Here is a 24458-nt window from a genome sequence, read left to right as displayed (position 1 = left end):
ATGGACCTTGATGCTAGCCTATGCTTCATAGTTGGGGCAATTTGTGCACCGGCCTCATTATCTTCCTATACAGGCTGTAGAAGCAAGGATTATTGCTTCACTGAACTGCTACTCTCCACAGCCTGAAAATACAGGAAGTTGTTTTCCCCCCTTAAAGCTGACATCATCGAGATCTTCTTCCTTCTGAGTCTTTCGCTGTCATCGTGGTTAATACACCCAGATTTTCCCAACCTTCTTCCTTTCCAAAACTCTGCATCAGTTTGTTCATTTCCCAGTTGCTAGCCAGTGAAGCGGCATCTGGGCTGCGTTACAGTAAAAAGACAACCCCTGGAGCTACCGAAATAATAGAACAAAAAGATGAATCCTAAACATACAGGAATCCCAACATTCAAATCTAAGGAAGAATTACTTTGTAAAAGTCACTCCCAAGCTCTAATGCAAAGAATACCCCATTGTCATTGAAATATCAACAACAGGCTTAAGACACTTACTAGTCCTTCCTCAGCAGAGGAACACTGCCTAAAACCACAAGTGAATGCGATTTTCAGTGATACGTGTTGATCTTGCAGAAAACTATTTCAGAATAAGTTCTTCTCACTACAACAGCAATTACTCTATTAAGTTACAGTATCAGCCTCCTGAAAGCTGTAGAATTTAGCTTCCAAATATAACCCATAACAGATACTGCACTGATATGACATTGGAACTCAACCAACGGATAAAGAAACAATTTATTATTTCAAGGCTTATAGGAAATGGATAATTTATAGCAGTTGGAAAACAACTCAAAATCAACGATACCTTCAAAGCTGCAACTGAATTTCCTAATGAGAGGAAAAGCATTTGATCTCTACAAATGGGAAGCCAGCATTCTGTACCTGTCCTTTCCCAGGGCTGTGGGATCTCCTGACCCAGCAGGAAAACAGGACTGTTTACAGACTCTGAGGCTCTACACATGGACACTGTTTGAGCAAATATTTTCATGTTGCCCATGGCAGAGTCACAGAAGTAAATTAAATAAAAAATATAAGCAGTCAAAGATAAGGTAGGCCAACTCAGTAGAACTCTTACAGTGCTCTTTCTTACATTAACACTAAGTGTGTTTCACTTCCTGTCCTGAGCTTCTTAGCTTGACTGAGCGAAACTCGAGAAAATCAGTTACACCTTCAACAGTGAATGCTCAGTCATGGGAAAGTTTCAAGGAGATTATGAATCCTCTGGGTATGCTTTTTTCACCAACAATTGCACTTATCTGAAGCCATTTTTATCATGAGTATTTTGCAACTTCACTCTCAGAAAACAAGATACTTATGAAGTTCTCAAGTACTGCTTTCATGCTGCAGTAGACTAAGTAATAACTGACCTCTCAGATTATCAAACAACTTTAAACAATGCCGATCCCATTTATTATTGATAAAAGCTTTTCTTCCTCCTGAAGAGGGAGTTTCGTAGGGTTGCACAAAATACAGCACGGGGTAGGACTCACCTATTAAATACACAAACATGCATCTATTCACTGTATTATTGCTCAATCAGGAAGAGCTCAAAAAAGTGAGAACAGATACGGTAATTACACAGTGCGTAAGAGAAGTTTCCTAAATGTCAGAAGCACCCACCACTATTCATCACCAAAGAGCAGCCCAAGCTAAAAACTCCCCAGCATGAGGAGGGAGGACTGTCTCCAAAGCCTGCTGAATGCAGAACTCGGAGAAACTGGCTGTACCTACCCAGAGGCAGCCAGGACCCAGTGCAAAACGATGGCGCTTTCCCCAAACGACCAAGACCCACGGGGTTCTGTGCACCTTCTGCCCACTGCTACCAGCTGACAAACCCCGCTGGGACCAACACAGACGCCTGTTAATCTGAGGCTGGTTATCACACAGTGATGAGCTGACACAACATCTACTGATAAAAAGTGTAGCGTGCACATATTTTAAACTGAGTTTCCACAAAACCTTTCTGAATTTATTTTACCCTTTTCTGTTGACAATCACCACGTGGGTGGCCCTGCCTAAAGCAGTTGGGTTAGCGCTTGTTAGAGGCAAGGCATTTTACACAGACGGAAAGTATCTGCTGTGAGAACAGAAACTGTCTTAGCAGCTCACTGACCGAGTTGAAAAAGCAGTAATTTGAGTCAGTCTTAGGTGTTCATTGAACGGTGCCACTGCCTCATCACCCTCAGCTGGACTTTCTATCAACAATCTTGAAAGTAGTTCTAGGCCATCTTTATGCAAAAATGACAACCCAGCTCTTGTCCACATAGACCTACATCAGAGAGATTCAAAGATCTGTTCATATCCTACCACCCCTTCATTACCTGAGTCATCACACGTACATTTACTGCCATTTTCTGCACTCTTTCATTCCGATGTACGCCTCTATCTAACCTGTACTGGTACTGGTCATCTCAAGGGTCTAAGCCACGCAGCAACGATTCTCAATAGATGTTCACTGCTATACGTGTTTTACAAAGAGACAGCTGCTTGGCTGGAACAGCCTAAGTCGGTCAGGGTTTTTAAGTGATGCAATCGACTTCTGTCATACTTTCATTCCTCCTCTCAAAACCTAAATACTGCCCAGCTGGAACCACAAGAAACAGAACTTGGCTTTCGCTGAAGTTCAATGTACACACCTGCCACCAAACTCCTCACTAGAACTCAATATACCCACACTACTGCTACAATCATGTCAAAAATCACCTGGAGGACTGCCTTTATCAACTGTAACAGCACCCTGTGGTGTTCAAATTACATGAACTGCAGACAGAAATAAAAGAATTATACTTATTGATTCCCGCATTCAGTATTTGCAGTCTGCTTTGTCCCATTTTGTTCAGGACGTCCTTAAGAAGTCATGCATGGAAAGTTTTATTTACATACGTTAAGACAATGCCAAGTTCTTCAACAGCACGTAGCTTCATTAGCAGAAAAACTGTAGCCTGTGGATTTCTACTGACTTCAGCTGGACTGAGCAGTCTCTTCTGGCAGCCACTGACAGTGAATCAGAGGCCTCTTGACAAACTTTAAAGGATGCTGTAAGGCTGACTACTTCCCTGTATACCTTTTTAAAGGTGATTCAGTTTGTTGGTTTTTTTTTTTAAATGCCAGAAGAAATAGTCATGTCTGTAATATGGTTTTGATAAGGCTTCTTTTAACAAGTTTCCCATGGTGACATAGAAAGAAACAACTCAGACAGAACTGAAGAAAATGCTATGCATCAAAAAGAAAAAAAGAGAGACAGAAAAGGGGTTTGTCTTGAAAATGAGCTTAGAGTACTCATTTGTTTTTAGAGCCTCAGGATTCAAATAGGAAATGTGGAGGAAAATCTTTTGTTCTCTAGGGAAAGTCACAGATTGATATTCATGTAAAAACAGAAGTCAGATCTTTGGCAATACCAAATACCATAAGAGTCATGACATGCTTTCACATATCAAAACCAGTGCAATAACTGCAATGTATCTCATGTGAATCGCTTCAAAGTCAGGCAAACTTACCAAACTGAAAAATGCAAAACACGGTTGTATTAAAACAAAATGTACAGTCTTTGATCATCACCCTCTACCCTTACTCTCATAAAGCACATGCTTACTTTTTGGAGCAAAATATTTTCAAGCAGTTCAATAAAATATTAAAAAAAAAAAAAATCTAACTGCCAAAACATTCTCTGTGCATCTCTACAATAAGCCACTGAAGACCTAAAAAGTCATAAAACAGGCTACAATTTTTTCTTCAACTATGATAACAGGCTACTTTACATTGTGTTTTGTGCTGGCTGATAAATATAACTATGTTACCGTTAAGATTTGTTTTTTAACAACAAATTGAAAATCTTAAAACCTGTATTAAGATTGCCGAGTATATTGACAGTCAAAAGAAAGCAGAGTGAGACACAGAACAAAGTAGAGTACAATGCAACAGTACCGAAAAAAAATATAAATCCAAGAAACAACAAATCCTTCACTTATATGCAGTTCCTTAGAGCACGCACTGAAACCCTTTCTATCTGAGCAGCAGTTGACAAGTACGCGGTTCTGTCACGAAGACGGCCCTGCACCCTGTCAGAAGAGCGCGGCGCAGGCTCCCACCCCGAGTTCTCCCCACCAGAAGATCTGTGGCCCGCCGAGACCGGTTCCCCCCCGAACTTCGGTCCGCTCGCCCCAGTCACCTGCGGAAACGGGGAATGAGGGGGCGCGGGGGCCGCCGCTTGCCCAAGACCCAGCCGGGTAGGACGAGCGAGCGGGTCCCTGAGCCCTGCCCGCCCCAGCCCTCTGCGGCCCGGCTCCGCGCCTGACGGGGACAGCGAGTCGCCCTGCCCGGCCCTGCCCGCGGGGTCGTCTCGGTTCGGGGCCCATCGCCCCCTCCCCTCCGCGGGGGCCGCGCCGCCGCCGCAGCGCCGGTAGCAAACATGGCGGCCGCGGGCCCTTTAAGCCCGGGCGGGCCACCCCCGCCAGCACGACCACCCGCCGCCCTCACCTTCAGTCTGTTCCATTCTAACTGCCCCCGCCGCGTCCACCCAGCCCAGCGGAGACAAAGGCCGGCGGCGGGGGCGGCGGCAGCGGCAGCAGCAGCGGCGGCGGCGGCGGCAACGACGACGGGCCTCCCCGCCTCCTCCCGCAGCAGCTAGGCCGCGACGGATCCTCGGCCTCGATTTCCGCGCCCCCGCCGCTCCGCCCCGGGAGGCCGCCCGCCCACCCCACCGCCGGTGCGGCCAAGGGGGAGGGCGCTACGGCGGCGGCGCGGGCGGGCGCGGGCGACCGCTGGCGGCGGGGGGAAGGCGGCGCTCCGTGCCGCTCTGCCCGGCTCCCGGCCCCGCTCCCGCGCCCTCCGCCTCCGCCGCCGCGGCGTACTGCGCAGGCGCCGGCACCGCCCCCCTCGGCACCTGATTGGCCGTTCGGGCGGCGCCCGCCGCAAAGCACGACGGGAGATGTAGTCCCGCGGGCCCAGCGGGTCTCGCGGGACTACATCTCCCGTCGTGCCTTGCGGCGGGCGCCGGCTGAGGTCCTGGGGGGAAAAAACCCAGTGAATTTAAAAAGCGACGATTTTCCTCCTCCTTCAATACAATAAAGCACCAAAGATGGAGGCGACCTAGAAACGGGCTTTCTCTCTCTCTTCTGGAAATTCTAAATGCTTAATATTAAGGTTAATATTAGAACATTAAGGTCCTGGTTTTCCTGCAGCAGTCAAGGGATGAGAATTTATTTTCTTTCTGATGCCTCTTGACAACTTCTGACAGGAATTACTGGTTTTGCTCCATTTTTCTCTTGTTCAGTTTTCTCTCGCATTACTTTTTCCCCACTCCTGATGGTTTTTACTGGAAACGGGAAGCCACAGGCAGACCCAAAGCTGAGGGTAGGTGAGGGAAGCGCCATGACAGCAACTTCACCTTTCCCAGCCCCTGAGGAAGGCGGACGATCCATGCCATGGCCAGCATAGAATGCGGAATAAGGGAAACATAACCCGCCGCTTTGCTTGCCCTGTGAAGGGACTACAGGACATAACCAGCTACCAGAAGAACACATAATCACGGTAATTAGCAACCCTCACAATTGTCACCCAGCCTGCACGGATGAACCCGTGCATACCTGACCCAAGCCCCTGGACGAGCACGGCTGTTGCTCTGCCGGCACTTGAGACCTCACGGCCAGACTCCACATTTCCAGCTCCAGGAGATCACCACAGGCGGTTCAAGCCAGCGAGCAACCGCAGCTCCATCACTAACAGACCCCAGCATTCCTTATGCACCACACACTTGAGCCCTTTACAATAACACTCCAAGATGTATGCAAGAGAAAACAATATTCTTGAACAATCAAAGAGGTGCTGTGTTCTCCCTGAAGAATTAAACACAGCATGCTAATCGCTTCCAGAAGCTGTGCCCCAAATCGTGCTGCCTATATGTCTCAGAACAGTTCAGAACTGACGCCTGTTCCCAGATAAACAGTCTATGCCTGGTGCCATTCCCAAAAAACAGGGGTGGCACTGCTAAGGGGAATTGTGGAAGCTGCAGTTCTCCATCAGGGCTTTCAGCGGGCAGTGTCAAGGAGGGTCTCTGACCCCTCACCACTTCACTGACTCTCCTAAAGACCAGCGCATAACACAGGACAGGAGCATCCCTCTATCAGCCTCCTTTAGAACACGAGTGTCTCATTCATGCAGGAAAAGCTCTTGAAGACATCTAAATATGTTTAAATCACAGTTTTGAAAACAAGAAGGTAAATAAGCACATCCAACAGACTCTGGTCTGCATTGTCTTAGAAGCCATCTCACGGATTCACATGGAAATACATCTCTGAGGAGACAAACTCGGCATTTCCAAGTTCTTGAAATCTGCACACTAGTACAGTACCACAGCTCTCCCACTCCAGCGCGATGAACAAAGGACACCTTCTTGGGCTGGGTTCAGAGGACAGCAGTTTGTGTTTGCCTACCCATGTAGTTTTAATTTCCTATTCTGCCACTTCCTCAAGAGCGAGCTTCTCCCAAGGGAAAAAAACCCAAAACAAACCCCTCCTCTGCAATCCCAGGGGACGCGGTTTAACAGAACCAACTCTGGCAGAATAAAGCACACAGGAACTAAATTGTACTACTATATGGTCTGCATTAACAATGCAGAAATGTTTTTGACAGTCAAAAAGTATTTGGATTAATGAAGGGGTGGGGTTTTTTTTTCAGAATTTAAAGGACTTGGAGACCAGCCCTTTACAGGAAACGTGCTTTCCAACCAATGGAAAACACAACAGTTCGCTGAGAGCACTAGTGGCAGACCTCGGGAGCTTTCTGTCCTCCCTCTTACTCATCTTTCCCAATTTTGTTTTCTATTTTTTTTTTAATATTGTTCATCTGTTTAGGCACCCATTAGCAAAGTTGCCAAAGGGTTACAAAGCTTTTTCATTATGGGCAATAAAGGTTTTTTTTCACCAATAGTTCCTCAAACACAGAAGACTATTTGAAAGACCAAATCTCCAAACCAAGAACGTTTCTGCAGCTGCCTACGTGTTTCATCAGACCCGCAGACCCACAGTATTTGTCTCATACACGTCTGGGCTTGAAACTTCCTTCTGACACCTAATTCCATGCAAAGCTGTTCTCAGGCGCTAACACACAAAAGGACGCTTTACTGTTACATGCCCCAGCATACACGCAGCTGCTCAGAATATGTTCTGTTCTATATATAGACAGAAATTGCAATTACTTAAATGGGAACCTTTCATGTAAAAGCACAGTTTTGTTCCATACAAAAAAATAAAGGGATACTATCAACTTTTTGCTGGAGAGTGTGGGCTGATGAACTACCGATGGCGTTTTCCCTTTTGAAAACCCTACAAATGCACCAGGAAACATTGATGTGGCCACCGATGAAATGACATTAGCGTGTGAGTTACCTGCCCCACGAGATCTCCTACCTTGCGCCAGGACTCGAGCCAAGGCTTCACGGGATGCAACAGGCACACGGATTGGAACCAGCGAGCTCTTCCCGGCTGGCAGCCCATCCCCCTGCATGGCTCCTGGTTTCTCCCCCGCTCTCCAGGCACTGCATTAATAATGGTGGAAATGCGCAGGTGAAGAGATGCCACCAGCAGAGCTCCTCCAAGGGTGCGCCAGGGTAGCCCACAGCAAAACTAATAAGAAGTAACATAAAGAGTGGGAGAAAGGAGGAGTCCCCTGTCCCTCCAGCCCCTGTGCCTGCACCTGCCCCGGGCCTGGGAGGAGGCCTCACCTCAGGCCCCACCACAGGCCTCACCTCAGGCCTCAGGCGCTGAGGCCGCCCCGGTCACTGTCACAGGACTGCCGCCTCCCCAGGCCCAGCGCGCCCTCTCCTCACCCTCCTTGACGTCAAGAGCAGCCCCCCCTCCTCGCGATGGCGTCACGCACGGGCCTGTGACATCACCCTCCGAGGCCCGCCCTCTCCGCACGTCGCCGCCGCCGCCCACGCAGCCAATGAGCGGCCCTTCCTGAGGGCACCTCGGGTCAAGCCCCGCCCCGCCCTGCTTCCATTGGGTGGCCTCCGGCAGCGCCGCAGTCCTGCCTTCTGATTGGCTATCCCCGAAGGGGCTGTGACGCAACGCGATGGCGTGATGGAAAGGGAATCATAGAGCGCCGCTCGCTGGGCTAGAGTGTCGCGGGTGGGGTGCGATGGGACCGTCTGGGAGGACCGGGGCCGCGGCCAGGGGTGAGCGGGTCGGGGGGACCGGGATCGGGAGCGGCTCTGGGCGGCGGGGAGGCAGCGGGGCTGGGGCGGTCCAGCCGCGGGGCGGGAAGGGACCGGGGTGGTGGGAACAGTGGGGATCCCCGGGCCGCGGCCCCGTTCCCCGCCAGCCCCCGCTCACCTCTCCCCTCCCTCCCCGGCAGCGGCGCGGGAGGGCCGGTGATGTGCCAGAGGCCCGGCGGGTCCTGCAGGGCCCGGCCCCGCGGCAGGGAGGGCTCCAGCGCGCCCCGAGGCTCCCCGGCCGCTGCTCTCGGAGATGAGGGTCCCGCCGCTGCCCACCTCCAGGCAGAGCCGATGACTGCGTGGCACCATGGCCTTCGCCAGCTGTAACGTGCTGCTTGCCATCGCCAGGTCGAGGTGAGGCGTGGATGGATGTTTACGGGAGCCCTGTGCCATAGCGTTCCTCTTGTGCTGGGCTGGGGGCGAAACAGGCTGAGGATAATCACGCCGAAGGGAGCAAGGAGGCACCCTGGCACGTTAACGCTTTTCTTTAGCAACTTATTTACAGTCACGGGTGCCATTCTGATGTTTGCTTGTGTACGCGTTCAGTGTAATATCAATGCTTTAAACTGGAGTACTTCTGCAGACTTCTACAAAAGATCACCTGGCTAAACATGAGAAGTACAAAGTTTGATTTATCTAAGACTAAGGGATTTCAGCACTTGTCATAATGTATAGCGGTCTGCGAGGTCTTAGCTCTTTTATGAAAAGAGATGAAGGTATCTAACCGCGTGCCTCTCTTCAGTGTGCAGCTTGTCTTTAACAGCTGAGGTTGCTGGGGGAGGGAGGTGGCAGGCAATACAGAGAACTCTGTTCTAAGTGCTTGGTGAGAGAAGGGGCTTTGGCTTTTTTTTTTGTTTGCAACTGGCAAGTTTTAAGCAATCCAATTGGTAGAAGGGCTTCCTAGAGGCAGTCTGGATTCTTGAGTTGTTCTCCCCCAAGAGAAAGGTTGTTAGCATGGGACCAATTCTCATTATTTTATCCGATGCTGAAGGATCAGAATCTCAGATACTGAGGCAGCCACAAGATGAATTTCACAAGATTCATTTGGCACTGAGAACATTAATTTGTGTGTAATGCCTAGGTACCTTAGCCACAATGCACTATTACTTGCTTAAATACCTCTCCAGTTTCAGAGGCTCCCATCTTCTTGTGCACTCCAATCCTCCATACTCTCCGGCAGTTGCTTTTGTCCAACTAGTGGATTCTCATTTAAACCGGACTTGCGTAAGAGACTCTGAAAACCAGCCATCGCTGCGCTGCACACGGTTGGGCGCTGGCCTGCCTCACTCACCGGTTAAAGTTGTGCGAACGTTTCACACGTCCGCCTGCTTGCGTCAGGAGCTCCGAGATGAACCTCCGCCCCACCGAAGTACTGTAAACCAGGGTACTAAGCCTGCTAAAACGCCAACAAAACAAGTCATAGAGACTCCCGTGGGAAAAAAGTCTTTACGCCAAAAAATTGTGGATGAACTGAAACATTATTACAATGGATTCCACTTGCTTTGGATTGACACTAAGGTGGCTGCCAGGATGGTGTGGAGGCTGTTACATGGTCAGGTCCTCACTAGGAGGGAGAGACGAAGGGTAAGTGCCAGATGTGCAAACACCTGGCTAAAATGATGCATTAAGAGCCTTGTTTTAATGAAAGAAGTTTAACCACTCAGTTTCCACACTTCTTTGGAGCACTTTTTTTGTTTTTTTTTGTGTTGAGTTGAGTAATAATTTCTGCTGTGCTCTTCTCTGTACAGTTGCTGAGAACTTGCGCAGATCTCTTCCGGCTGGTTCCCTTCCTGGTGTTTGTCATTGTCCCCTTCATGGAATTTCTGTTACCTGTCTTCTTGAAACTCTTCCCTGAAATGCTGCCCTCGACATTTGAGACAGAGTCAAAAAAGGTTTGTGTCCTTTCTGAAGGTCTAGATTGTGTACTCCAGCTCGTTAGGACATCAGTGCAACTGCATGAAGAGCTGTGGTTTCCTGCCTGCTGCTGTAAATGAGTATTGGCCTCACACGCACGTCTAAGTCAGACATTCTTGGCTTATTCCTAGACAGGACAGCAGAATGTGGAGATTGTACTGTAAACAGTGATCAGTAGGAAAGTGCAAAGCAATTTTCACTTTCTACAGTAACCTACAAAGCCTATATGCTTTCAGTACTGAAGTCTTATTTAATCCCTTTCCCAGAATCCACTGTCTTCTGATTTTCACGTGTAATTTTTAATAATTTTTTTTTCTCTAAATGAAGGAAGAAAAGCAGAAAAAGAAATTAAATGCAAAGCTGGAGTTAGCAAAGTTCCTGCAGGAGACCATTGCAGAGATGGCCAAAAGGAACAAAGCAGATACAGGACAAGGAAAACAATTCTCTTCTTACGTGCACCAGGTAAAATGAACTGTGCTGGGGATGACAGCAATAGTACTTATACCAGCTTTAATGCTGTTTGTTTTCAGCAGAAAATACTGGAATTTTACAAAGATTGCAGAGAGATTTGACAGCACAGAGCCGTCCTGTCAGGTGTTGTTGTTAACTGCATGCCTTCTTGCAGCTAACGCCCTACTGACACTGGCGTTTCAGCCATCTGTCAGAGCTATCTGTACAGACGAGCATTTCCATCCTGGAACAACAGCAAAAGTTTTACCCTGTGAAATCCTTTAAGTGGCCACTCAAAAACACTGTTTCGCTTTGGCCTTTTAACTGTATCATTCTGTTTCCATCGAGAGACGGGAATACCAGCATGAGAAACTGGAAGGGCTTCTTCCTTAGATGGGGAAGGGGATTCACAAACTGTGATTCTGTTTAGGTTTCGCTTTTGGCCCTGATGCCTCTGCTTTGTTTAGATTCGGCACACCGGCCATCAGCCCAGTACCCAGGAGATTGTACGCTTCTCCAAGCTCTTTGAGGATGAGCTGACCCTGGAACACTTGGAACGGCCGCAGTTGGTGGCTCTTTGCAAATTGGTTGAGCTGCAGCCCATTGGCACCAACAATCTGCTCCGCTTTCAACTTCTGCTGAGACTCAGAACTATCAAGGCGGATGATGAAGTAAGTTTAAAACGGCACAGATGTAACTGCTTTGGTGGCATGCACGCTTTTCACAATCTCAAGTTCTGCCCTCTGAATCACTGCCTGATTTACACGAGGCACACATCACTGCCCACACTCCATCCTCAGATGTGAAGTTTAATATTGATGGCACGGATTCTCCCCAGGAGAGATTCCAGAAGAAAACAGAATGAGAGTTCATCTTCCTGCACCCTTGCAGGCTCGGTGAGCCCTAATGAGTGTGGCACTGCAGATACTGTCACTGTTTGGAACACCCTTATATTTTTATTCTGGAGGCGTACTAACTTGTAAAAAAGGGAGGTTCCAATTCTGGAATAAATACTGGGTGGAAACACCAGATTTTAACCAGTTTATAAAGTGGATGGATTTATTTAGCCTGGAGAAGGCCAAGGGAGATTCTGCGTGCTGTTTTCAACTGCCTAATGAGGTTATTTAGAAAATGGGACCAGACTTACAGGTGCATAGTGAAAGGACAACAGGTAATGGTCATAAGTTGCAGCAAGGAAAGTTCCAATTTGATAAGAAAAAAAAAATTAAATCAGTGAGTGGGTGAACAGTGGAACAGGTTGTCTAGAGATTGTGAAATCCCCATCCCTAGAGGGGCTCGAAGCATAAATGCAAAAGGCTGAGCAATGTAAAGAAACTTTTAAGTTAACCCTCTTTAGAGCAGGAGGTTGGACTGGGGACCTCCAGAAGTCCCTTCCAGCCTACATTTTACAACCGTGTAGGCACTGTAATTTGAAATGGTGTTAAGAATCCTATATCGACATGGAGGAAAGACCGGAAAACTTCTTGCTACTAAGGTGACCAGTTCTGACAGGCATGTGCAACTAGCCACAGGTTCAGCTTTAAGCCTGCAATCTTGACAATTCTCAGGGTCACCTGCCTTTGAGTGAATTCTTCAAACCTGTCGGATCACATGTAAAAGTGAAATTCTCAGTACTTGAGGGGGGAAAAAAACAAAATAATCAGGATCAAAGTTTTTCATCCTCTATAGCCGGAGACTGTCAGCTTTCAAGGACAGAATGAATTCTCTACAAAGTCAGGTTTGTCTCCTCTCTGTATTGGTATGACTTTATGCAGATTTACCTAAACAGACATTTCTTTGGGCTCAAGCTCATCAAGTACATCAGGGTTTTGGCTTACTCTGTGCCTAGGTAGGAACATTCCATTTCATTTCAGATGATTGCCAAGGAAGGAGTCAATGGCTTAAGTGTGTCTGAGCTGCAGAGTGCATGCAGAGCCAGAGGAATGCGATCATTGGGTCTCTCGGAGGAGCAACTAAAGGAGCAGCTCAGGCAGGCAAGTACACTCTGCGCTGGTCTTGTTTGACAAGGTTTCTCCTAGGACAGAGTGGTGTGCAGTGTTCAGTTAGAGCAGGCACAGTTTTGCTAAGAACTCATGCAAGTGTTTCTAGGTGGATCCTCACCTGCGTAGCTGAGCTTTAAGGCATGAAGTATCCAGATTATGTCTTAGACTAAAGAGAAAACCAAGTAGCATCAGGGCAAGCTAGAAGCAAGATGAAGCTGGGGGGTGGAATATGTTTTAAACTTCTAAAATAGCCAAGACTTGTAGTAGAGCCAACACTAGGCTTTTTTAAGCATTCAGTCAGATTACAGATACTGCTGTAGGTGCTGTATTTCAGATAAGCTGTAGATAATTCAAAGTACTTAGCTTTCACTGTTGGCTGTTTGTCAGTAGTGATGTTGGTACCTCACTAGTACCTGGAAACTTCCTCTCTAGTGTGTATTCTGTATGGTATTCTTAACTCTTCAAGACTATTTCTTCTCATTGTGGTAACTTAAAACTGTATTAGCCAAAGTCAAGATAGCTTTAAGATCTTTAAGGACAAAGAGCGCTGACGTAGAGCCAATATGAAACCACTTTTCCTTCTGTTTTCTTGTAACAGTGGCTGGATCTGCATTTAAAAGAGAATGTTCCACCTTCTCTGCTCCTGCTTTCCCGTGCCTTGTACTTAATAGATGTGAAGCCACAATCGGTTCCAGTTCCACAAAATAAGGCGAGTTGTTTGAATAAAACTTTCAGGTTAATAGTTTAACCATTACACATTATAAAAATGAAGCACTGTGACATGAATCTTGTTCTTTGATCCTCCAAGTGCGCTGAAGTTATAACTGTACTGAACTGTATGTTCTTCTGTAGACAGGTGAAACTGTTGAAGTCGTGACATCTGTTCCTGAAGGTCAAGAGCCCCTAGCGGATCCTGCCCCCATTGTACAGGGAAGAAAGGTTAGAAAATAGCAGCTTACAAGTAGGAAAATGAGTGTGTAGTGCTGTAATCTTTGGGAGGAGCGTGTGAACGAACCTTTCCAAAGTTAGAAAAAACCCAAATTTTGATACCATTGCACAGAAGCAGTGTATATTCTTGCATAGTGTACATGGTTTTGCCCAAGAGCCTCACAGTTGTGTACTCTGACTTATGAGACAATGAACCGGTACAGAGATCTGCTGTGGCACATCTTGTCCTGATGGTGGAAACAGCTGCTTATTCAACCCCGTGTTACTGGCCTCCAGCAGAGGAGCACTCACAAGCTTCTAAGTTGCTGTATTCACGTAAAGACAGAGACTTCAGTCCAGGTGCATTTAGCTCAGAGAAGCCAGTTAAAGGTGACTTGTTTTCAGCTCTCCTAGTGAACTTGGATGAAATCTCCAGGACAAAAAGAGCCAAAATGTCTCGAGTAAGAAAGCCAGAGCATGTGGTTCTCGGCATAAGGCTAAAGTGAATTCCCTAAATCAGTCCAAGCTGATAAAAGCAGCAACAGAAATTAAAGGAGAATATTGTGTCAACTGCTAGAAATATTTCCAAATAACTGTTAAATTGCGTAGGGGAAATGATGGAAATACCAACACACAGCTTTCACAAACGCGCATTGCAGGGAACAGCATTACTCGGGAAGGAGAAGGGACTGTACAGGGTCTAGCTAGAGCTTTGTTTTCTGAGAAGGTTCTGTGACTTAAAGCCGTTTTTTCCTTAAAGAATGAAGAATTTGTATCTCAGCCAACAGAGAAATTGCCAGTCTCAGAAGTGTCAGTTAAGCCTCCACCACGAGAGGTAAGCTTTTCAGAATTCTTAGGCTTTCCATAGGAGACTGTTTGTCACACAACGTGTAGTCAAACTGGGAATTTGTGCTACAAGACGTTGTGAATGTTAAGTTCAAGGAGTGACTGGAGAAATTGTGGATGAGAACTGCACTGAGGGCTGTTAAATAGAAAAATACCACGTGACTGAGAGACTGCAGTCAAACTGGGGAAGGGAGCAGAGTGTGGTAGGCAGTTAGCGGTACATCCTTGTACTCTTCCTTGATAATCTGCTTTAGACCACCAGGATAGACCAGCCTTCCGTCAGAACCACCATCGTGTTAAGTCTCATTTTGTATCTGTAAAAATTTTTCTACAAGGATTTGCCTTTTCTTTTGCCTGTTTTCCTTCTGTGAGTATTTGATTTCAATTTAGCTGCTCATGTATACGTCTAGGATGGCCACTTACGGCAAGGTTGGGACTCCAGGCTGACTTTCATCAACAGCAGAACGCTCCTTTACTCTGAAGAACTTTGTTCTTAGTCAGCTGTTGTTCTCCAGCTTCCCATAGTAAATGGGAAGATACCTTCCTCAAAAAAGGGTTTGAATTTCAAGAAGCATTTGTGTTGGTACTACCTAAAATCTGCCACTTTCTCTGTCCCTAGACTAAAATGGAGGCATCTCAGAGCAGCAAGGCCGGGGCCAACGGAGCCTAGCCTGGAGCCAGCGAGGACTCTCTAACGCTGGGAGAGAAGAGCTTTCATCTCTGCGCCTCCTGAAAAGGGACTTCCCAGGAGGCTGCTTTGCACAGAAAGGCGTCAGTAGCCCCCAGGGGCCCCTCCGTCTATTCCAAGCTTATTAGCAAGTAGGCCATGGCAAGGCGCGCTGGGTTCTCCTCTGTGCCCTACCCCCACCATTTTAACTTATGTTGTAAATATGTTAATAGCGACGCTACTGTCTGTGCTGTTACTGAACAGGTGTTTGTGCTTTTAAACCTTAGAAGAGGCAGCTTTTCGTTGTCGTAAAGGCCTGGGCGCAGAAGGGGCTAGGCTGGAAGTCCAGTAAAGCCTGTTCTGCAGCTTGAAATCTTCTGCAGGGACGTACCCACACAGCCAGGGCTTGCAGCTCGCTCTGCTGCTGCGGCTTTGCCAGCTCAGGCTCTCGATCCTGGTTAGCATGGTTTAACCAGTAACTAGTGCACAGAATGACCCATGTAGCCATTGTATTTCACGGCCACATTTGTACCAAGGAGAATAACCGCAGCAAAGGGAAGACCAGCGCTCTCCTCAGTGTTGTGGTTGAACTTAACTGTTCAGAAGGACATAAGAACTTGCTGGACAAGAGCAGAACAGTGAAGAGAACAGCTTCCACTGTGTGAGCGTCCGCGTTCATCAGTGAGAGCTGCAGCAGGTGCCAGGCACTGCTCCAGAAGGCAGAGACTTGTGTTTGTAGGATCCCACTGGGTCGTGTGAGGTGGGAACATGGGGACCCACACGAATTTCCCAAGTCCGATGTAAGACTTGGTTACACCTTATCAGGCTCACAACTGCACATCAGCAAATGCTCTCAGACTTACTATACTTTACAAAATGATTCTTCACACACTCCAGTGTTGATTGTTTTTTGGTAGACTTTATAGGAGGATACTGAAAAGCTTTTTTTTAGCATTTGTTAGGTTTTTTACTTTGTCCTATGTAAATGTTCAGAAATTACTCACATTATGGATTTTAAATATATTTATACTTTAAAATTAAAGTTAGACTTGGTGCTAAGTAGAATGAAATGTCTTTTCTAGAGGTCAGCCTTTAGAACAGTCCAACTCAAAAAAAAAAAAAAAAAGCCAGTCATCTCAAGGTCAGGCGTTATCAGCACTTTAAACATGTGACTTCAGGCTCTCTCTCGCAGTGCAGAACCGGCTTGCAGATGACAGCTACCCTCGTGCCGCGTCCTTAGTCCTGTACCCGCACCCTCATGAGTACAGCCAGAATGCAGTGCTCAATATTTGTATTTAACTGGTGGTTAGTAAATGAGAACAAATGTTATTTCAATAAAATAACTCCATTGCTCAAGTGTCACTCCTGTCTCTGTGTAGCACGGCCAAGATGTTGCTGGTGGCCATTACTTTGCTGACTGAGGCAGAACAGCCTTTGGCTACTCGTGTGTTTAACAGAAGCGTTGGCTCCTTGGTACCACTGACAGTCGCTGCTGTTTGAACAGAGCAGTGACTGAGCATCTGCAGAGCCCCCTTTGTCCAGAAAAGCACTTCACCCCCTAAAGAGCCAAGTACAAGTGTTCAGCGCAAGGCTCCGGCGGTGCGAGCACTGACATTAGTGTGCAGACGTAAAAGAATGCAAGTAATTGCTGTCTTAAGGCTCAAGCATGTAAATAGCGAGATGGAATTCCTGAATTCAAGGGAAGTGGGAAGAAGGGGAGAAGTCTCCCTGGTTTAAAGCACACACACTGGGCCTGCAGAGCCAGCCGCGTTCACCAAAGCAAGAGCCTCACAGACAGGAGGAAAGTTGGGCTTTCTGGTACGGTAAATGAGCTCAGTGTAACCGCGGGTGGGATTTCCTGAAGAGCCAAAGAAAGTGGGAATGAAATAAACTTGAATAAGGTGTTGCGGTGGGGACTGAGACAGCTCCAGCCGAGCTGCACGTGCAGGAACTCCGAGTTCCCTTCGAGTCGCTGGAGCTGCTGTGTCCGTTGAGAAGCCGGCCTGAGTTGTGCGTGCTTTCAGGGAGCTACGGGTGTAGCTGCACGAGAAGGAGAAGAGCGGGTACCACTAACCGAAGGGTCACTGCTGCCGCTGTGGCAGGGCCGGAGACCTCCGACGTGTCTGCGAACGGTGTTGGGTAACTGCAGCTGCGGAGCCAGGGGCGGGCAGGACGGGCAGCTTGGCTGGTACTAACGCCACCCGAGGGAACTCATCCCTGTCCCCCACCGGCACGTACACACAATGATTCCGTTACCATCGATGATTTTCCCCACCGCCCAGCTCTCTGCCAGCACTCGGTAGTTCCCGTTCCCGTTCCCCAGGGGTTCCTAGGTAATTAGCACGCTCAGGACTCGCACAGAGCCCGGGGCCACTGCTCTCCCTCAGCCGGAGCCCGCGGCTGGTGTCCGAGCGGTGCCAGCGGTGCACCGGGGGCTGCGGGGGGGACCCACGGCCGCCGCTGCCCGACACGCGTGGAGCCGGCGGGTCCCGCACCCCCGCACGGCCGCTGCCGCCGCCCACCGGCAGAGAGCAGCACCGGATGGTGCTTGGACCCACAAAGCCCCCAAAGGGGCTGCTCGGAGCTAAACCAACACCCCACCCCACCCTCCATGGAGCCTGCCCAGCTCCATCCCGCGTCCGTCCATCTGTCCATCCGTAGGCAGCGTGTGCCAAACGCAGACCTGCAGAAACCTTTAAAAAGAGATCCCCAAACCTCGCACATCCTGGGTGCGCGTCCTAGGTGCTCATCCTGCCTATGAAGCCCTCGGGATTTACGCCAGGATCCTCTCTCCGGGTGCGCGTGACATCCAACAACCGATACTATAAACACTCTGATCCCGTGAAGACACCGGTGACCGCACTGGGATCTCCCCGATGGTGCCCAGTACCCGGGGCCACCTGGGCCAGCCTGGAGGGGGACAGCGGTGCGTGGAGCCCTGCTCCGGCGCGTGCCCAGCCAACAGCCCTGCGGGGTTTGAGCTGCAGCTCCCCGAGCAACACCTAAAAGCCACGTGTCCAAGGCGCGCCGCGAGCCCTTCGGCTCCCAGAGCTGCCTGCAGCCCTGCGACAAGAGCCGCGCACGCAGAGCCTGGGCACTGCTCGCAACCCTGCAGCAACAAGCCAAGGCCTGCGTCGGGGAAGGCAAAGTTGGGTTGAGAAATCGTTCTTATTCCCAGGGGCAATTAGGAGCCACAGGAGGGAGCGTTACCCAGAAGTGCGGCAGAACACGGCCGAAGGCACCCAGCACGGCTGAGGAATTTCGAATCCCCAGAGCCCGCCATTCATTAGCGCAGCGTAATGAAGTGTTTTCAGCACCAACCAGACTTCAAAGGTTTCTGTTTTCTCTGCGCCTGCAGCAGCAGCTGAGCTTCAAAGCTCCGACCCCGGCGTTGCGGCCAGACCCGCTCCAGCCAACAGCGGCAAAACGAACCCGCTCGGACGCGCTGGCCCCACGCGTCGCAGTGCTGCCTGCAGGCAGGGCAGGCAGCGGGGAGATGCTGCCTGCGACCCAGCGTCCCGCCGGCTCCTGCCCCTTCCCCAGCCTCCAAGGGCAGCGCGTCGGTGGGGCACAGGCGCCTTGGAGAGGGGGTCCCCAAAGCTCCCACACACGTGTGGACACCACTGTCTGGTCGCTGCTCCTGCAGCCAGTGCCGGAGCCGTGTCCTGCCCCAGGTCCCCCAAACGAGCCCCCCCCCGCATCACCGGCGCACAACACACTTCCTACCAGCTCGCCAAACTCGTCACTGCTGTGCCTGCAGCCCGTGGACGCGAGCCTGCCCCACGCAGCGAGCGAGCCCGGCAGGAACCTTCTGCAGCGCAGCGACGGGCTCCTCTTTCCCCTGCCTTAACGCTGCAGCTGACACGGACCGGCTGGTTTGGCAGCAGCACTATCAGCTGAGCAGGATCAGGCCGTCAGCTTCTCGGGGTAACCAAGCCGCCAGGCACAGGCCTGGAAAAGCTGATTTTGAACCAGTACAAACACTCTGCTGCAAACCCGAGGGGGTGTGAGCCCGCCTGGGCACAGATCGCAGGGGGGAATGTTCACTGCTCCACTGCAGCGGCAGCGCCAGCCCCACTGCCCCCGGTGAGGGCTGTTAGGGAGGGGCGGGAGCACGGAGGAGGAGAGGAGAGAGGATTTTGCTTCTGGAGCTGAATAATCGACACTGTCCTGTTTCCTCACCTACCCCCAGGGAGGAGAGTCACTACAGCGGAGTTATGTGGGGCCTCTGAACACCTGACTCTGGTTTTCGGTAACAGCGCGTGCCCGCAGCCCTCTGGAGGGACGGGGGCCACGCACGGAGCCTCTCGCCAGCCGGGGATGGGAGTCCACAGCCGCAGCTCACCCGCAGCGCTCCCGCAGAAACCCCCGTTGCCAGCAGCGGAGCTGCTTGGGCAGAGGCAGGAGCGAGCGGCTGCGGAGGGGGGGGGAAACACCCCCCAGACCCCTCCCCAGACTATTTCACAGCCTCCGTTCTGCAAAAAATAAACCGTTCCCTAGAGCACAACCACCACAATAATAATACCAGGAGCACAGCCCCAGCGCTGGGGAGCACTTACCGGTGGTGGTCGCGGATGCTCTGGGGGCCGCAGGCTGCGAGGGGGCGGCTATGGGGCGGGAGCCCTCCGCCCGCTCTGGCTTTAAAGGGACCCACTCGCCCCCACCCAGCACAGGGCTCCCCGGGGGTGGGGGTGCTTCTGCCTCCCTAGGGGCTTCTGGCAGAGCCGGAGGGGGGAAGGGGAGAGAGGCTTTGCTTTTGGGACCGTCCCTGCTTTGCAGACCGCTGTGGGGGGCACCGGCACCCTGGGGTGCGCCCAGCCTGGGAGCCGAGGGAGATCCGGGGGGGGTCCTGCTCAGAGCACGGTGATCCCAGGGGACAGTGCAGGGATGTGACAGTGCGCAAATCACTGACAGGTGACGGGTCAGGTCACCCCACAAAGGGGGGCTGCGCCCCGGTGCTCCTGCCCCAGAGGAGAAGGAGAAACGGCTCCATCCTGCCCACACACACTCGGAGCACGGCGAGGCGCTCGCTGGGGCTGCCCCGGGGTGACACCCCGGTCCCTGGGGACGGGCTGCTGCAGACACGGCCCTGCCCTTATCCATCTGGGGATGCTCCTCTGCAGGGATGCTGCACAGCCCCAGCCCCAACCCACAGCCCGCGCTGCGGTGATCTGCCCCGCACAGCAGTGGACTGGCATACTGGGAGGACCACGGAGGGGCAAAGTCACATATATTCCCCTCCCAGGGCCGCTTCGGCTCTGCCAGGCTGGCAGGAAGGGGGTGTCAGCCCCGAGGGAGCCCACGTCGTCCCCAAGCCGTTCCGCATCCCCACCTCGGGCCGGGATCCCCTCCCGCCGCCGGGCTCTGCGCTGCACGGCGCGATGGCAGGGCTGCCCGGGGGACAAGCACCACGTTATTCTGGCAGCCTGGAAAGTTTTCAGGGTGTTTGGAGAATTTGGAGTTGAATTTCAAATGGTCAGGGGCTTTTCCGGTCTCGGTGCAAGAGGTAGGCTGAAAATGACTGGGATAATACCCTTAATTTCCTGCAAATGGGTAATGTTCCCTTGAAAGACTGCCACTCCGATAGTCCTTAAATACATCTTAGGAGAACATCTTATACCACATAATACAGGATAATGAGGGAAGTCATCTTCTCCCGCCCGGTGTTCCAGGTCTGCGGCTGCTCCAACTTCTGAACCCGCCTGAACCCTTCCTGGCAGCGTTTAGCGACCGCCTGGGGAGGTTTGAGGTGAAATGATCAGATAATACCTCCTTTGGCGGCTGCTTTGCCAGCGCGAAGGGGGGCAGCAGGTTTGTCCAAAAGGTCCGGCAGCCCTCGAGCATCCTGCGCCGCTCGGGAGATGCCTTCTGGCCGGGGTCGGGTCCGTCTGCCGGGGCCAGGCGTCCCCCAGCCCCGCGGCCGTCTGAAACGCACCCACCGCTGCCGTCCTTAAACGAGGGGCTTAAGCACAACATATTTCCCCCGAGTAACCCACGATCCGGGCGCGATGCTCAGCTCTGCGGCCTCGGCAGCTTCACCGGGGTGTCAGGGGCTGTGAGCGACCCAGCCGAGGCGCAGGGGCATGGGGAGCCCTGTTCTCTGCTGGTTTTATGGTCATTAGCAGTAATTAACATGGGAAGCAGCGGTCGGCGCCCAGGGCCATGGCGGGAACCCGGCCCCTGGGGCTCGGCTCAGCCCCCGGCGAGCTCGCAGCAAGCTGTCCCTGTCACCCACCTGCTCCCTCCGAGCACCGACCCCGTGCCGGCTCCCGGCGGCTCCCTCGGGATGCTCCCGGCGGGCGGCCCCCGCGCGGGGCGGAGGGAGAGGAGGATGCTGGCGGGGTGTCCTGGGCGGGAGGAAGGCAGAGCCGGCCCGCGCCGCCCGCCGAGGGAGCAGCACATTCTTCTGCTGAGAGGTTTTGCAGGTGGAGAGCGCAGAGGGGCTGGCGGGGAGCCCGCGGCATCGCCCGGGTGCTGCGCGTCCGCCGCCCGGCCGTGGGCGAGCTAAGGTGCTCCCCGCAGCCCCGTCCTCCCGGCTGCGCTCCGCCGTGACCACGCCACGCCGGCGTGTGCGCGAGGGGTCGCTTCGTGTCTGTTTTCCTCCTGTGTTTTGAGTTCAGAAAGCTCTGGAAGCTGGGGCTGGCTCTTCCCTGGTTTTCCCACGGTGACCCCCAGCCCCGGCAGGGTCTCCAGCTTCGGTGTTCAGCTCCAAAGTGAGCGCGCATTGTGAGCAAACCCACCCGTCTCCCGGGGGGGCGCAGGGCACTGCAGCCAGGGGGAGGTGGAGGAACCCACAGGAGTCCTGGGCCATTTACACATCTCTGAACAAACCCATTTCCAGACCGAAAATCCCCCCCCCCCCAGCTGCTGCCCCCCAGCCCTCGCAGGTCGTTGGCTGCTGCAGGGCTCTGACGGGGCTCGGTCGCCCCCCCCGGGCTGGGACAGGCGAGTCCTTCCCGGGTGGGTTTGTGCCACAAAGCTGCAGAGAGGAGCTCTGGTCCCCCGTGCCCCTCGGCAGGCGTCTGCGGACGCCGCGGGGCCGGTGGCACGTGCCCGAGTCTCGGCTGTGCCCAGCGTGGCGGCAGCCCCGGCGCCTTCCTGGGACCCCCCTACCCCACCGGCACAAAAACGGGGGAGTCAGCAATTTTGCTACTTGACCCCCCGAGCGAGCGGAGGAAACGAACCCAGCAGAGCCCCATAAATTACTGGATTCTGTTCTGCAACATCGGGCAAATTAAACGTTGCAGAGATCCAAGGCCGTGTGTGCTTTGGCGTGGGGAGAGCTTTTCCAGCCACGCCGGTGCCAAACACTTTTCAGCCCTCCCCTCGTCTCCGGCTCCTCCACCGGTTTATCCTTCCCCCCGGGCATCCCCGCGCTATCGCTGCTCCCGCTCGGAGCCAGGCATTACGGCACCCGTGTCTGCCGCCATCCCGCCGGTGGACACTGTGCCGGTGCGGCAGCAGCAGCTTGCCCAGGAGACGGGGGATTTCTGCTGGATGCTGGTTGGAAACGTCTCCCGTGCCACAGCCGGCCCCGGTCCTTGCGTCAGCCTCTTCCCCGGAAAGCTGCTGGGGAAAGATGCACTGGTCAGCACTTTTATGGTAGATTAATATTCAGAGGGAAAAGCACTGATTTAGTGAGGCCCAAGCACAACAAAGGCTGAGATTTATAGCCTCCTGTATTCGAGCGTTGCATTCCTAGCAGGCTTTCTGCCTCTGTTACACATTTGTAACAAAGGAGCCGGAGGCTTACACCAGCTTAAAGTATCATAGAAAAAGGGCCCAACAGCCAAACCTTGCGCGGAGCGTCACGGAGCGCAGGTGGCAATGTCCCCGGGCTGTCTGCCAGGGATGGTGCCGTCCTGCCGCTGCCCGTCCTCACACCCCCGTGTGTCCCGGTGGTACCCGATGGAGCCTCAGCTGCGTCACGGGGATGCGGGGGGATGCGGGGGGGATGCGGGGGGGATGCAGGGGAGATGCTGGTCCCCTGCCCGTGCCACAGGGCTTCCCCCTGCAGCTGGAGCTAAGCCGTGGTGCTGCCACCATCCCTGCACGGGCTGCACTCAGGATTTGGGAACATCCCACCCCAGCGTCACGGCGCGAGGCAGCACGCAGGAGCGCGGCGGGCGCAGGGTCCCTTCCGAGCCCGCGGCACAGTGGTGGGGCTTGGAGAGGAGCGGGAGCTGCCTGCAGCTGCCCCGGTTCATACCCGCTGTTTTGTTTGGATGAAATGAAGCCGATCCGTGGCGTTCGACAGGGTCTGGTGCGCGAGCTTTCAGGGCGGCGATGTGCAGTGGGGGAACCTCGCCGAGAGCCGTGCCAAGTTCCTGCCGCGGGAGCATGGTGCGACCAGGGCCGGGACACGTGCCAGGACACCGACAGCCACCGCAGGGCTCAGCACGGGCACAGACCCCCCTCCGTGTCCGAGTGGCCACTTCCAAACCTGCCCTCTCTGCCCCCCGCCCCCGGCCAGCATCCACCCCACGGCCTCAGGGATGGGGCTGCGGAGGGGGGGAAGGCATCTCCACTCCCGGACATCCCCGGGGTTTTGGGGAGCGCTGCCCCGAGCCCCAGGCAGATGACGGCTGCCGGTTCTCCCGGGGGCCGCGGCCACGGCCCTGCTCCCGCTGAGCTTCCTGCGGCCTCTGCTCGGGGCCTCCCTGCCTCTCGGGGTGGGGGGTGGGGGGGGGCAGGGTTATTTCCTTGCAAAGAAGCAATTTACGGCTGGAAAGCTGCCCCGGCTTCGCCGCTGCCGCCTCTCTCCCACTCCGCTCGCCATCGGCCGTGGGACCGTGTGGTGCCGGGGGCTGCCGACACCCTCTGCCCCCCCCGCTGGGGGGGCTGCCCGTGCCATCCCGCTGCCTGCGCTGCGCTGAGCGGGGTCTGCCCGGCCGCTGCCGCTCCGAGGGGCAGCGAGGGCTCTGGGGGGGAGCCACGTGCCCCCTCGCAGGTTGCCTCCGCCGCAGCTGCACACATCTGGCTCCATCTTTCCTCAGCTGTGGGTGGCCGAGGGGGGGGCTGGAGCCGGACCCCTGAGTCCTGCTGACCCCACAGCTGGGTGGGACGCGCGGGGCGGAGGGGCAGCTGGGGGCGGCCGTGGCCCCGGGTGGGGGGGGCTGCTCCCGGGGCGCCCGCTGAGCCGTGCTGCGGCAGCCGGGCCGTGGGATCCCCCGTCAAGGTGGAATTGCAGCGGAGGTTTCCTGCCATGGCTGGCAGCCGCACAAAGCCCCGCTCAGCCCCGCGCCGAGCAGCCCGGTCCTGGGCCCGCGCCAGGAGATTGTCTCGGTCCTGCGCAGCCGGAGGGCTTTAAAAGGAGAGAAAGAGGAAGGCGAGGAGTGGAGGAGACAAAGGATGCTGTGGGAGCCAAACACGCCACTGCGGGCTGAGCGCTCGGTGGCCACCAATGCCCGATGCCCCCGGCCACCCACTTGAGGGGCTCCCGC

General features: G+C 53.1%; 2 protein-coding genes across 3 annotated transcripts in view; one reads left to right on the top strand and one right to left on the bottom strand.

The window, feature by feature from the left end:
• The window catches only part of NSD3 (nuclear receptor binding SET domain protein 3), a gene marked incomplete at its 3' end in the record, with an annotated part of 43199 nt that extends 38557 nt beyond the window's left edge, over nt 1–4642 (bottom strand). The window contains exon 1 of the mRNA XM_082495642.1: nt 4473–4642. The remainder of the gene's footprint in view (nt 1–4472) is intronic.
• A 3478-nt stretch (nt 4643–8120) lies between these two features.
• LETM2 (leucine zipper and EF-hand containing transmembrane protein 2) lies at nt 8121–16377 on the top strand. 2 transcript variants are annotated; one of them, XM_082495684.1, is made up of 11 exons: nt 8121–8169; nt 8349–8562; nt 9336–9792; nt 9957–10100; nt 10450–10584; nt 11040–11243; nt 12447–12566; nt 13174–13284; nt 13428–13514; nt 14263–14337; nt 14968–16377. In XM_082495684.1, the coding sequence occupies exons 2-11, from the start codon at nt 8516–8518 to the stop codon at nt 15016–15018; spliced, it is 1431 nt and encodes a 476-aa protein (XP_082351810.1). In that variant the 5' UTR covers nt 8121–8169; nt 8349–8515; the 3' UTR covers nt 15019–16377. The 2 variants fall into 2 exon arrangements, with proteins under 2 accessions (XP_082351810.1, XP_082351811.1); XM_082495685.1 differs by lacking the exons at nt 8349–8562; nt 9336–9792 and having other exon boundaries at nt 8156–8169.
• The last annotated feature ends 8081 nt before the right edge of the window (nt 16378–24458 follow it).

Source organism: Vanellus vanellus (genome assembly GCF_965231255.1).
Source record: "Vanellus vanellus genome assembly, chromosome: 26".
NCBI lineage: Eukaryota > Metazoa > Chordata > Aves > Charadriiformes > Charadriidae > Vanellus > Vanellus vanellus.
Note: the sequence above shows the minus strand (reverse complement) of the source record. Positions and strands in the feature narration are given on the sequence as shown.

Coding starts and splice junctions, on each gene's coding strand:
- LETM2 (XM_082495684.1), top strand. CDS start 8,516: ATGGCCTTCGCCAGCTGTAACGTGCTGCTTGCCATCGCCAGGTCGAG. Junction 11,244..12,446: donor CTATCAAGGCGGATGATGAA/GTAAGTTTAAAA, acceptor ATTTCATTTCAG/ATGATTGCCAAGGAAGGAGT. Junction 13,285..13,427: donor TTCCAGTTCCACAAAATAAG/GCGAGTTGTTTG, acceptor GTTCTTCTGTAG/ACAGGTGAAACTGTTGAAGT.